This window comes from Gymnogyps californianus, chromosome 8 (genome assembly GCF_018139145.2).
Source record: "Gymnogyps californianus isolate 813 chromosome 8, ASM1813914v2, whole genome shotgun sequence".
In the NCBI taxonomy this organism is placed as follows: domain Eukaryota; kingdom Metazoa; phylum Chordata; class Aves; order Accipitriformes; family Cathartidae; genus Gymnogyps; species Gymnogyps californianus.
The window spans coordinates 24,684,989-24,698,581 of NC_059478.1; the positions used below are offsets into that span (position 1 = coordinate 24,684,989).

The following is a 13,593-nucleotide window of genomic DNA, read 5'->3' on the forward strand; positions in this document are numbered from 1 at the left end:
AGCACCCATGGGAGATGGGGCCATGTACGTTCCCGTAGGCAAAGACGTCACCCCCGAGCCCTGTCCCTCCGCAGCCCTCTCCCTCCACAGCGTTTATTCCACGGTGACATTCACCGGGAGGGACCTGACCTGGCTCCCCCGGCTGGAGAGCTGTGCGGGGAGCCTGGATGTGGCCCCCAGCCAGAGCACCCCATCCCGGGGCTGAGCTCCCTGCCGCTGCTGCCGGCGCACTGCCTGCCTCCCTGAGCCCCCGGTAGCCCCGGCCCTTGGCCGTGCATCCCGGTGCTCCCCAGGCCCGGGGCAGGCAGGGCGGACACAGCAGCTCGCTCGGCCAGTGCAAACGAATCTGCCCTCTGTGCCCTGATAACATTGTGTTTGTTGCAGAGCGGGAAGAGCCTGCCAGCACACGATAAGAGCAGATGACTTTACTCTGGACCCGCTCCGGATTGAATTATGCTTTAATTTCATTTTCGGTTCCTCTTTTCTTTTCAGGAGGGGAAGGGGGCTTGGGGGGGTGCGGGCACGTCTAGGGGCTCCCAGACCCTTCTCCAGGCAGGCCAGCACCATGCAGAGGGGAGGACAGAGAGTAAAACCCAAACAGATCTGCTTTCTGCTCTCAGGGACGTAACCCCAGCGCATTACAGCAGCCCGGGGTGTCCTGCTGCGTGGGTCCCTACGGCACCTCCCCATGGGATCCCCTGCAGAGCTTTTGGGGCTTGGGTTTTGCCTCCCACCAAAGCAGAAGCTCTCCGGGCTGTGACACCGTGGCTGGTGTTGGAAGGGCTCCATGGTTCCCCTCAGAGAGGGGGCACCGGGGATGCCCCAAAGGCAAGTCCCCGGGTTCACTCCAGGCCCCCAGTTCCAGCTGACGGAGCACAGGGGGGGATGCAGTGCGGGTGTTTTTCAGTCCCCTGTGTTTTGTGGGGTAGGGGACCCCTCTGGGTCTCCTGGGGGCACCGCTGGGCAACCTGGGCACTGATGGCAGTGCCACGGGGCATTGCCCCCCTGCCCCCCCCCCACGTGTGCTGCGTGCCGTGGGGAGGGTGCCGCGGCTCTGTGGCAGTGTTGGCAGGGCTGCCGATGCTCTCGGCTACATGGACCCACCTCCAGCACACCACGCTGGGCATGGCACGCTCCTCTGCTGCCAGATGTGCCAAGAGCGGGGATAACCATTAACCCTTTCCTCTTTGGCCTTCGCCTGGGCAGGCGGCCCTTCCCACCCTCTGTTTGCTCTCCCGCCGGGCCGCCGTTTGATCTCCTGGGATGCCAGCAACTTTACAGCCTGCTGTAGTGGCGTGGGAGATAATCCGCGTTTCCTAAATGGGCTTCTGTCAACAGTGGGCTGTGCATGCACCGGCTGCTCCTGCTCGCCTCCCTCTCGGCTCGGAGGAGGCTCCCACAGCTGAGGGGCTGGCAGGGCTGCGGCGGGGACCCCCCTGTGCCCACCCCATGGCTCACAGCAGGCAAACCCCTCCAGTGCCGCCCTCCCCAGCTCCCTGCGTGGTCAGCGCTGGCAGCGCTTGTGTTGGTGCGGTGCCTGGCGTGGTGCCGCTCCCCTCTGCGCCAGCCCTCCCACCATAGCATCAGTAATAAGAGTTTCCTGGGGAATATCCCACATTTGCAAGACATACTGGCTGTAAAAATGAACCCGATCTGCTGGCGACGCCTCTTTTAAAATAAGCCAGTGCTGCACGGGTGCAGATGCCAAAACTGCCTGGAAAAGGGGAAAACCAAGTGGAGCTAGTGTTTGTCTCCTGTGGCATATGCTCTCACTTATCTATAAAAGTTTGGGGCAGGAACTGCCTTACTATTAATTATTATTTGGCCAAGAAACAAATAATGGGATTAACCAGTGACTTAAGCTGCTCTGGGGGCTAGGCTACAAGGGATTTCATGTGATGCTCACACGCTTCTTTGCCACTTCGGAGGTGACTTTTTCCGAGGAAGAACTTTGCAGCCCGTGTGTTTTGACCCGCCGGGTGGCATTAATAAATCCACTCCCTCGCCGGCAGCTGGGCACACGGGGCCCAGGCAGCGAGCCTGTGTGCTCTGGAAACCAGGGCAGGGATTCTTGGTAAAAGGGGGAAGATTTGAATCGTTGTTGTTCCACTGGATTACTGAAATAATTTATTGCAATGCTCCACCCTTATAATTAAAGCGCGGTGATGAAAGCAACTGGTAGAGTAGCTTTGGATCCAGAAGCGGCGTGTGCGTGTGCGTGTGTGTGCGCGCACCTCACCTTTGGTGTTTATATTTGTTTTTTTTTAAATCGACTCCTCGCTTCTGAATAGCGCAGGCAGCAGCCTCAGTTCTTAGAAAGGTATCTGGGGATGGAAAGCCCCAGAAAGCAGGGAGACAGGCTCCAGGAGATAAGGGCCATTGCTTCTTGACAAACGCAACAGTAGCAGGGCCATTCCTGGTACTGGCTGGATAGGGGCCAAGCGGAGAAGGTCTCGCTGTGAGCTGGACAGGGCAGCAGAGAGCCCCCAGGGAGGCCTGCCCAGTGCCCCGGGTCTCCATGCCACGTCCCGACTCGCTGGGATGGAGTAGGGCACCCGGCTGTCTCCTGTGAGGTGGGACATCCCGGTCCCCTCACGTCCTCCGCTGTGGGAAGCCCTTGGGCGGACAGCACTGTCCCGGGGGCTCTGTGGGGCAGGCAGGGTTGGCCAGCCAGCCCGTGCCCCCCGTGGCAGACCAGTTGGAGGCTTGGCTGTGGCGCCGGTCCCCAGGCAGGGCAGACAAACGTCCCACAGGGGCTGTGGGGCGAGATGAGGCGATGCAGGCAGGATGCCAGCCCCCCGGCAGGGTCTGCGGGGCAGTTATCTCGGCTCACACACACACGCTGTGCGCGGCCAGATGGGAGCTGGTGCGCTCTGGGTTGCTGATTGCCTCATCGGCAGCACCGGCGTGGGGGGACGTGGCCTCACGGGCGCTGTTACATGAAGTGAGTGGTGTTGGGGCACTGGGGCTCAGCTACCCCAGCCCAGCTCCCCAGCTGGCACGAGCACCCATTGCGACGGCACCTTTGCTTGCTGACGTGCTCGGCGTCCCCCATGGCGAGTGCTGTGCCCAGCTCACCGGCCGGCATGCTCTCAGCTGTAACCACGCACCAGACCTCCCCGGCACGCTCCCACTCATGTACCGCACACGCCAGCATGCAACATGGCCATTGCCCCTGCTCCACTCAGGGCAGGGTGCCGGGTGACCCCCGGCTCTGCGATCTGCAGCCCCCCTCGCCGCTCGCTGTGTGGGGCAAGGCGTCGGGGCACCGCTGCCCCACTCACGTCGTGGGGACGGGCAGGAGGGACTTTGGGCTTTGCGATCCACACCGGCACCCCTGCCCCTTCTCCCGCCGTGGGGCAGGGCGCGAGTGGACCCGGCTACGCAACCCACGCTCGCAGCGTGGGAGACCCCCGCCACGCTGCCCCACTCCGGCGGCGCGGGCAGGCGGGCGGCTGGGCGCCGTCGGGGCAGGGGCGGGCGCCGACCCCGCCCTCCGGGGCAGCCCCAGGAGAGGGGGCGTGGCTCGGGAGATAGGAAAGCCAATGGGAGGCGGCGGCGGTGAATATCAATGAGACCGGGCCAATAGGGGCGCAGCCATGCTGTTAACAGCTTAGGAGCGCGGGGCGGCGCAGAGCAGCGCTGCCGCCGCCGCCGCGGGGAGCGGAGCGGTGCCGGGCTCCGCGCACCGCGTCCCGCCCCCCGCCCCCCCTCCCCAGACCGCCCCGGTTCCCCCGTGCGGCCCGCCATGGCGGCGGCCGTGGACGAGAGCACCCTGCCCTCCATCTCCACTTTCGCTAACCTGCTGCCGCTGGAGGAGCGGCCCGCCGACATGCTCCACGTAAGCACCGGGCACCGGGGAGGGGGCGGCAAGGGGGGTACGGGGCAGAGCGTCCCGGGCTGGGGCTCAGCTCGGCTGGTGGGGGCGGCCCCCGTCCCGCCGTCGGAGGGCGCCCCGGGGGCGGCGCAGCCGGAGCGGTGCCGACCCGTCGGACGGGTTGGGGGGAGCCGCCGCCCCGAGCGGGAGGCGCGGACCGCGGTGCCCGAGCGGCGGGCGCCGCCGCAGCCGTCTCCCCGCCGGTCCTGACGCCCCTCTTCCCCGCAGAGGATGCTGCAGCAGGACGGCGCGGCCGCCGTCAAGCGGGAGGAGGACGACTTGGGCAAGTTCGTGGACTTGGACTTCATCCTGGCGCACACCAGCAGCGGCGGGCAGGGGCCGCCGGGCCCCGGCCCCAACTACCCCCTGCCCGAGACCCCCGAGAGCTGCGGCACCACCTACGACAGCGACGGCTCCTACCCCACGCCGGGCAAGTTCCCGGCGCCTTACCCCGAGGGCCAGGGCCACAGCTACGTGGCCGAGCTGCTCACCCCGGACCTGCCCGGCCACTGCGACCTGCAACGGAGGGAGTACACGGAGCTGCGGGTGCCCGGCGGCCCCCCCACCACCACCCCCATCACCACCCGCCCCTGCACCCGGCCCTGGCCCGCCCGCTGCCCCTGGACCCCGCGCAGCCCTTCGGGCCCCGCATCAAGAAGGAGCAGCCGGAGGAGCGGGCCTGCATGCTGGGGCTGCCCGCCGCCGAGTATCTGGGGCCGGGCGGCGGCGAGCACAAGCCACGCGTGGCGCCGGCTTCCGGGCCGGGACCGGTGCCGGGGCCGCCGCTGCCCTACCCGGGCTTCGCCCACGGCCGCCTGGGGCCCCTCGAGGAGCCGCTGCCCGGCGCCGACCCCCACCTCCTGGCCGACCTGCCGCCCCACTACGCCGTGGCCCCGCACCGCTACGCGCCCCACTTCGCCCCCCAGCCGCCGCCGCAGTTTCATGGACACTTCAGTGTTTTCAGGGAGCCCCTAAAGGGGCCGGGGCCGGGCCCGGCGGGGCTGCCCGGGCTGCTGGTCACGCCGCCCAACTCCCCGGTGCTGGAGTACTTCCCGGCCGGGGCCCCCCCGAGGACTGCAAGCCCAAGCGCGGCCGCCGCTCGTGGGCGCGCAAGCGGACGGCCACGCACAACTGTGAATACCCGGGCTGCGGCAAGACCTACACCAAGAGCTCCCACCTCAAGGCGCACATGCGGACCCACACGGGTAAGGGCACGCCGGGGGGGAGGGGCGGCCACGCGGGGGGGGGGGGGGGGTGCGCAAAGGGTCCCGGGTGGGGGTAACGGAGCGCACCGTGAGACTTGCGAGCCCGCTCCGGCGTCGTTCCCGGGGCTGTGGAGGGGCACCGGGGGAGGTGGCACCAGGGGCGCACGGAGAAGACCGCTGCGGTCAGTCCGGGGGCGCACGGAGGGTCCCCGTGGTGGGGCCGGGTGGGGGCACCCAGAGAGACCCTGCAGCCAGCATGGGGCTGCACGGAGGGGTCCTGCGTGTGGGGCGGGATGCCCACGGGAGTGCTCAGCAGGACCCCCGTGGTGGGGCTGGTCAGGGGCACACGGGGACCAAGGCACACAGCGAGACCACCCCCATGACACCCCACCCCGACCTCAGGGCCCAGGGGTGCCTGAAGGGGCTGGGCATGGGGGCACATGGAGAAGCCCCCCCCAGCTGGGCTGGGGGTGAACAGAGCGGGGAGACAGACTGGGGTTGTATGGTGAGACCCCTGGCAGAGCTGGGACAGGGTACGTGGTGCAGCCCCACAGCAGGGACGGGCAAGGGAGCACCCACAGTTTGAAGTGGGGCAGGGGTGCCCAGAGGATGGGTCCCATGCAGGGCACATGGGATAGTGGAGCACATGGGGAAGGGCAGGAAGATAGGGGACAAAAGGAAAGGTGGGTCAGGCAGAGGTGTGCAGGGGACGAGTACACAGCAGGGCTCCCCTCTCCTAAGGGTGGTGGGCAGGGATCCCTCCCAAAAAGGGGGTGCTGGGCAGGGGAGCACCAGGGTGAAGGCATAGGGAGGATGGGGACCTCCAAGCCCACTGACACCCCCTTTCCTCTGCAGGCGAGAAGCCCTACCACTGCACCTGGGAAGGCTGTGGCTGGAAATTTGCCCGCTCCGATGAGCTGACCCGCCACTACCGCAAGCACACGGGGCACCGGCCCTTCCAGTGTCACCTCTGTGAGCGGGCTTTCTCCCGCTCCGACCACCTTGCCCTCCACATGAAGCGGCACATGTGAGCGGCGGGCCACGGCCAGACTTGGTGTCCCTGGAGTCAGCTCACCGTGTAAATAGCGTTGGGCTGGGGATGGCACTGGGGAGCAGCCCAGCCGCCCAGCCCTCTCCGCTTGTAGTTGATAACTAGTTTTCTCCTCCTGCCCCTGCTGTGAGAGCTGGGCCCAGCCGAGTGGTGGGGAAGAGCTGCTTTGGGGTGTAGATGGGGAGCAAAGCTGCAAGAAGTGTCTCCAGCCCCTGCCCAGGCATCACCACTCAGCTCCCCGTGCCCGGAGGGTCCCCCCCAGCCAGGCACCAAGTGAGTGGGGAGGCTGGTGCAGCAGGGATCTGTCCCCAGAGCTCCTGGCTTGTATTTGCCATCAGTTTAACCTTCTCCCCCTGAATTCTGGCACCCCCCTGGCTCCAGGGACTGTGGTGGCTGACTCTGGCCAGGTTTTGGCCGGAGACCCGTGCCCGCTGGGTGCATGGGTTGTGGCGCTGAGAAGTGGGTTGCTGGTCTTCTCGGTTGTGGCCATCAGAACAAACCTCCTCACCCAGAAGCCCAGAGTGGATGGGGCAAGGGTGGGACCTGACTGGCTCGTGGCTATAAAGGTTTGCAGGGGTTGGCAGCACAGTGTGACCTTGCACAGGGAGCGGGGATGCTCCCGTCGCCAGCTTGGGACCCCGCTGGACAGTCTGGTCCTGGCTGTTCCCACAGTTTTCTGCTCGGGAGCCTAAAATGGCTCTCCTGGCTCTTGTCTGCTTTCATTTGTCTTGTTCTTCCCCTCAGGATGACACCAGGTACTGCTGCAGCTGCCTTCCCCATGCTGCTTTTTTAAACTTAGTGTGTAAAGGACAGTGAGTCCAGCTATGAATGCCCAGGTCTCTGCTATACTTGAAACTTTCGTAGAGGGAAAAAAGAGAACTCAAAAGAAAATGAGTCTTTTTATGTGCAGCTTCTGCAAAGCAAGTTGTAAATTAAACAAAGCAGTAATATATAATGTTTCTGTTTTTTTAATATATTTTTTTCTTCCAGCTGGGAAAACAGATGAGTCTCGGCTTTGGGAAGTGCACTGTTCCCGTCTGTGTATATTGTTAATTAACATTTCTCTGCTTGGGCACGTTAGGTCTCTCGCACTCTGAAATGTTACTTTTCTTTATATGCAAACCGTTGAAATATTGTGATCTGCTGTATAATAAATAAACAAGATGTAAACATGAAAGAACCAGGAGAGTTTACTTTAAAGCTTTCTTCTAAGAGGAGAGGGTGAGGCTGGGCTCACTTGTCAGTAAATATTTACATCGATGTTCATTTCTGCTTAAGTTAGCTGCGGAGGATCGATGGGGAACGCCCAAGCCTCGGCATCTGAGCAGCATCTCCTGTGCAACAGCTCTTGAGTCACCCCACTTCCCTGTGCCTCAGTTTCCCTAATCTGCAGATGGGGCAATTGCAGCACTGGGATGGCGTGACTGGTCCTGCGGTGAGTCATCCCCGAGGGGAACGGCAGCCGAAACTGTACCGGGAGACTCGCTGGCCCCATCCTCTTGCCAAGCGGTCCTGTCCCCTGCAGCGGGACCTCTGCAGCACTGGCCTTGTGGTCACAACCGGGAGGTTGGTGGCGGGCGCCTGGTCCTGTGTGCTGTCCCTGCTGTCCTCCCGGGGGTGGCCCAGCAGCTTGGCGGGGTTCAGGTGCTGAGGTTTCCCTGCGTTAATAGGTGGTGACTCAGCACAAACGTGCTGGCAAGTCCCGAGCTCAGCAAGCAGGTCTGGCTCCATCCCTCCCTCCCTCCCACGGCTGATTACCCGTGATGCACGCATCCCTCTGAAGGCCGGGGCTTGTCCAGACCTGACACCATGCTGGCACGCAGGGAGTGTGCCGTACGGGCTGTGCGGTGCCCTGGCCCGTGGTGGTGGTGGCTTCCTCCTCCCGTGCTCGCTGCCGCAAGCCCCGGCGGCCGGCCAGGGCTGGGGGATGCCCTGGGGCTCCTCGCCCCGCAAGCGGAAATGGGATGTAGCTGTGCTGCCAACATGGGCTGGGCAGGGCTGATCCCGCTCCTTCCCTGTTTCCTGCTTGCAGCTGCAGAGAGTCGAGCTGGAAAAAGAGATGGGAATGGCAGAGCTGGGCTGGTGTCCCCTTGAGGGGCAGCTGGTGTTTTGGGGTTGGGCTCAGTGTCCCAGGGCCAGCACCCAGCCTTGGGGTCTGCCCTGAGCAGGTACAAAAAAGTGGGTGTCTCCAGGCAGGTTGGCAGCAGCTTGGGACATCATGTCCTGCCTGCAGGCCCAGGCATGGGACCACGGGACTGCATCCACAGGTGTCACAGATCCACCAGGCTCAATCACTTGTCCTTTCCACAGCTGCCTCCACCCTCTGCTTGCCCCACTTTCTGAGAGGTGCCTGCGTGGGGGTGACCATGCAGGGACACAAGTGACCTGTGATGGGGTACCAGGGGTGTCTCACTCCTGGGATCCCCGGTACCCAACGGCGAGGGTCTGACACTGGCGGGGTGGCCGGAGCAAAACTGCTGCCTCTTCCCCGGAGACTCGTTCAAAACGTCACATGGAGGGAGAAGGAGAGGGAAAGGTGTGGGCTGTTTGAATTAGCGATGAGTCAGGCTGGCAAAGCCAGATGGGGAGAGAGTGCGTGCCTGTGTGTTTGTGTGCATATAAGTAATCTCTGGCTTTGTGTTTTTATTATGATTATTATTTTTATTTCCAGGGGAACGATGAATTTCTCCAACCATCCCGTCCCACTGGAAAGGCTGGCTCTGCTGTCCTGTCCTCCCTAAGCACCCTGGGAGCTGGAGTGACGGTCCGCGGCTGTTTTGAGGTTCAGCTCTGAGATCAGAGCACAAACCAGTTCTTCCTCGCCTTTCATCATTGCTGTGCCAGGGCGGGAGCGAGGTCCGGCTCTGCTGCCGCTGCCTTACATGGAGGCAAGAGCAGGGGAAGGCGCTTTGGCTCCTTCTCTGGGCAGAGCTGCTCCAGGTTTGCTCCCCCAGGCCTGGGGCAAGGCACTCCTTTGGGCACACGATGGGGCATGGCGGTCGCATGGACTGGCATGGCTGCGAACCTCACCTGGGGGAGGAGCGGCTGTAGTGGAAAAGGCAATTATGGTTAATTTGTTGTTAATAAAAAACACCCTCTTCCAATTGCCTGGGCCAAGACGCACTCTCCGTTGGAGGAGGGAGCCCAGTCCTGTCCCCAGCAAAACCTGCCCTGCGAAGCGATGAGGGCAGCAAGAAAACACCCTCGGCAGCACTGAGGAAGGCAGGGCTGGGGTGCAATCCCTGCCTGCGGTTTGTGCGCCCACAGTCAGCTGGAAAGTCCTTTGCCCTGGCCTGGCAGGGGCATGCGGGGACCCAAAACGCACCAGTCAACCAGGTGGGACCCTGCTTTGCAGGAGACATGGCACTAGCAGTGTGTCCTGCGCCGTGGCTATGCTGGAGAGGAGAGGGGGATGCTCTGGAGAAGCCAAGCTGGTGCCTGAAGAGCTGATTTACCCACATACAACCCCCGGGTCTGTGGCTGGCACAGCCTGGGGCAGGTCCTGGTGTCCTGGATCACATGTTGGGCTGCTGCAGGGATGGTGCAGAGGGAAAGCTGGCTGGCAGGGCAAAACCACAGTGCCTGCGCCACTGTGCCCGCACTGGGGCCACACAGACCCCACTCCAGGCTATATCTCCCCCTGCCAGCCTGGCCTTCCTTTCCCCCCTTGGTCACCTCCTGGCACCACGGGAGCCGTGGTGGTGGGCGATGCAGAGGTCCCTGACTCCCCCTGGAAACCTTAAGGTGCAGCCCTGTGGCTTTGGGGTGCAGTCGAACCAGCACAGTGGGGAGGCAAGCGGGGAAGGGAAGGAGTGAGGCATGGAGAAACACCTCCCAGCAGAGGGGTGAGTCATGGCCGCAGCGTGGCCTGGCACCATGCAGTCACCGGCCAGCAGGAGCAGGGCCCTGGGGGTTTCATAGCTGGAGGGGGGGGGAAAGAGCAGCTCGGATGGGTTTCTGTCCTCTGGGGACGACCCAGCTTGTGGGGATCCCCCGTGCTGCAGCCCACAGGTCCCACAGAGCTGGCCCAGGATTGCGGGGCCATGGGGAAAAGGGGGGTTGCAGGTCTGGGAGGGCTCCTTGCCCAGGGCTCGACCCTGGGGTTGCTGTGGTCCACAGGGACAGCACGGAGCTGGGGAGGGGTTGAGGGTGCTGGAGGTGGGACACAGCCTGGGTGCTCCGGCATGGGAGGGATGGTTTGGGGGTGCTTGGAGGGGTTGACACAGACCTTTCCTCACCACAACGCGAGGTGGGAGCTCGGGTCCCCAGGGCCGGGGTGTCCCTGTTGAAGGATGCTCCCAGGGCTGGTGTCCCCCCTCCCAACGGGGCAGTGGGAAGTGTCCCATCCCTGCCACGAGGGGAAGGTCCAGCAGCCTGCCCCCGCATCCCCGCCGCTTGGGGTGGGCCAGGCGCCGTGATAACGGGGCTGTGGCTGTCACCGCACCCTTAGGAAACATTTGGCTTCAGGCACCTGAACCCACGGGGAAGCGATAACTCCCTGGCTCGCTCGCCCTGCCTGGACCCACACCTGGCGCTATCGTGCCTTAGTCACGCACCGAGAGTTTTTCCACTACCAGGCCCCAGATAACCTCCTCCTGCCCCACTGGCCGCAGTGTTTGCACTTGTCCTCCTCCGCTGGTGCCAGGCCGGAGACATGCACACCTTGAGCCCCAGGCTGGAGGCATGCACACCTCTGGCCTGGGGTCCCCATCGGCCATGCAGCTGGAGCATGGGCAAGGATGGCAGGAGGTAGATGATGGGGTTGCAGTGACAGAACAGTGATGCTGGCTGTTGCTGTCCCCCTGCTAAAGCCCCAGGGTGCAGAAGCACCGGGCTCCCCGGCATTGGGGGCTTTCCCCGACCCGCTGCATTCCCTGGGCTCTCCCTGTGCCTTGGCAAGGCAGGGCCCCGGTGCTCCGGGGAGGTGACAGACACGGGCACATGTCTCTGTGCAGGACTCTCAAGGATGGACCAGTGTGTGCGGGCTGACCAAGGTCTCCAGCTGTGTCCCTTTGCTCTTTGAAGGCTGTGCAAGCTCTGGGATGCAGCAGCTGCTGCCCAGAAACAACATCTCTGGGTCCCTTTGAAGGCAGTGCTAATTGCTCCACTGCTGATCAGGTTAGCAGAAGCACCCAGCTAATGTGTTTTGCTTGCAGGTCCATACAGCTCCTGGCAGGACTCAGCCCCGCAGTGACACCCACGCTCACAGAGGTGCGGGGGAGGCAGGCTGTGAATAACGCAACCCAGCTGCCCACAGTCTCCGTTTTTCATGAGGTTAAAAAGCTGCTACCCTGGGGAGAGGAGCTCAAAATGTGCTGCGGACTTAGTTTGTTGAAGAGGAGTGAGTTGATCACCCTGCGCTGGGGCAGGACTTGGGCTGAGTCCTGCTGGGATAGGGCTGGAAGCAGGGCTTAAGCAGGTCAGGCCTGAAAGTGGGGGATATAGTCAAAACCCAAGGACACTGAATGGCCACCTGTCTCTGGATTTTATTTCAGGAGTGGCTGTATTTTCTGTAAGTGCTATTTAACAACGTGAACAGACTGTGAACGACCCGCCAGCGAGGGGCAAAAAGAGAGGTCCTCTTTCTCTGGTCTTACAAAGCTCACCCTGGAGCAGCAGTGCCAGGCTTGCCAGGCAGGCAGAGCAGGGGTGAGACTGCAAAGGCAGAGGAAGGCAGCCCTGGGAAAGCCCTGTCTCCCTCTGCAGACCCACTTTGGGGGCGCGTGGACCCCACCTCCAGGCCAGCCGTGGCAAGAGAGCAAGGAAAGGTGCTAGAAATGATTAGGAATGGCCAGACACGCTGATGGGGGAGGACTTGGGTGGATGTGGCAGAGCTGAGAGCGAATGGGCAGGACAGGAGAAACCTCGGGATCAGCTCTGTCCTTGTGGGAGGAAGGGCCAAGGTGCTAAAAGCCATCCCTGGCAGCGTGGGAGGGGGCAGAAAAGGGGTGACAAACAGGTGACACTCTGGGGGTGTCACCAGTTCCCGTTGGGGCACACTGGTGCTGGCTGGGCCCTGGCGCGGAGGTGATGTGCCAGTCCCCATTGGAAGGGATCGCCAGTGGGATGGGAATGGTGGCAACTCCAGCACAGCCTGGCTGGCGTTGAGGGGCTGCGTGCCGGAATCACCCCAGCACAGCAGGGTTCAGCTCATCTCGCGGCTGCTGCACAGGAGAAGAGATCCCCTCAGGGACACCCCCTCTCCTGGGCTATCTGAGGCGGCTGGCAGATCCCCGTAGATCTCTGTGCCCCATGCTAAAACCTGCTTCGGACAAACCTCTGCCAGGCAGCCTTGCTCCTGCCTCGATGCAGCGGGAAGGTGATTTCTTGAAGTCCCTCCTGGCCCCACACTGCTGTTTCCTCCCCCTTACCCGTTCCCCCCTCTCTTTCTTCCCACAGGGAAGAGGAAACGGGACACTCCTATTAATAAAACTTTCACTCCTGGCTGCCCACAGCCTCAGGTAAGCGCTGCAGCTCTGGAGCGCTTCAGGAGGGTTTTCTTGCCAAGCGTGAAGGCGAGGAGCGTACGCTTTGTAAAACGAAGCCGGGACAGGCAGCCCGAATGTGCCACGTGGTGCAGCGCCCGTCTGGCAGGCAGCCACCTGGCACGGCTGGCTCGCCGCTGGCGAGGCGGACACGGGCTGGCGGGGAGAGCAGGAGGGTGCGACAGCCGCGAGCGAGCGCCTCGGGACCCGGCGACGAGACGCAAAAACTCCTTATGATCTCTGCTTGGAACTGGGGTCAGCCCCAAGACCCCCGGGAGAGCAGGGCACTGCGCCAGGCTGCCCTCTGCCATCGTGCTGGGCGAGCAGTGGGGTGGGGGGGGTCCTGACCCTGCCCTGCCCCACAGCCCTGGTGTCCCTGGCCGAGGCAGAGCCCCACGACCCATCGCCAAGGCCCCGGGGAATGGGCACCCCTGGCTTGTCACCTCGGGCAACTGGGGGGCGAGGGTGGGAGCGCCCTGGAAGGCCCCGCGCGCCCTGCAGCCCCGTCCTCCCGCACACGGGGCGACCGCCGGCCGCGGGCCGGGCTCGGAGGCACCCGTCGGGTCCGGACCGAGCACGGCTGTGCTGCCATCTCCTGGTGCGGGAGCGAGTCCCGCCTGCAGCGGGCTCTCCGCCCTGAGCGGGGAAGGAGGTACGTCGGCCCCAAGCGGGTCCGGGTGCTGCCGCTGGGCCGCGGGGGAGGCGGCACCGGGCCCGGGGCGGCCGCGACCGGCCGGGAGCGGGGCGCAAACCCGCCATCCGCACGCCTCCCCCGCCCCTGTGGTGCGTTCCTCAAAGGGCTCCGGGCACTTCCGGGCGCCTCTTGGCGGGAGCGGAAGTGGCGCTGCCCGGGTCGCTGTGTTGGTCGCACCGTCCCGGTGGCTGCGGAGCCGGCGCCGGTGGGTGAGCGCGGGACCGGCTCGGCTCGGGGCTGCGGTGTCCCCGCGGCGGCGCCTCGTCCCACCCGTCCTCCCG

General features: G+C 64.0%; 1 protein-coding gene across 1 annotated transcript; it reads left to right on the forward strand.

The window, feature by feature from the left end:
- Positions 1-3,704: 3,704 nt before the first annotated feature.
- LOC127019358 (Krueppel-like factor 2) lies at positions 3,705-9,239 on the forward strand. Its single transcript, XM_050901362.1, is given in 6 exon segments — positions 3,705-3,841; positions 4,106-4,436; positions 4,439-4,936; positions 4,939-5,082; positions 5,938-6,160; positions 8,805-9,239. Coding segments are annotated over 5 exon segments (1,242 nt in total). The 5' UTR covers positions 3,705-3,748; the 3' UTR covers positions 6,114-6,160; positions 8,805-9,239.
- The last annotated feature ends 4,354 nt before the right edge of the window (positions 9,240-13,593 follow it).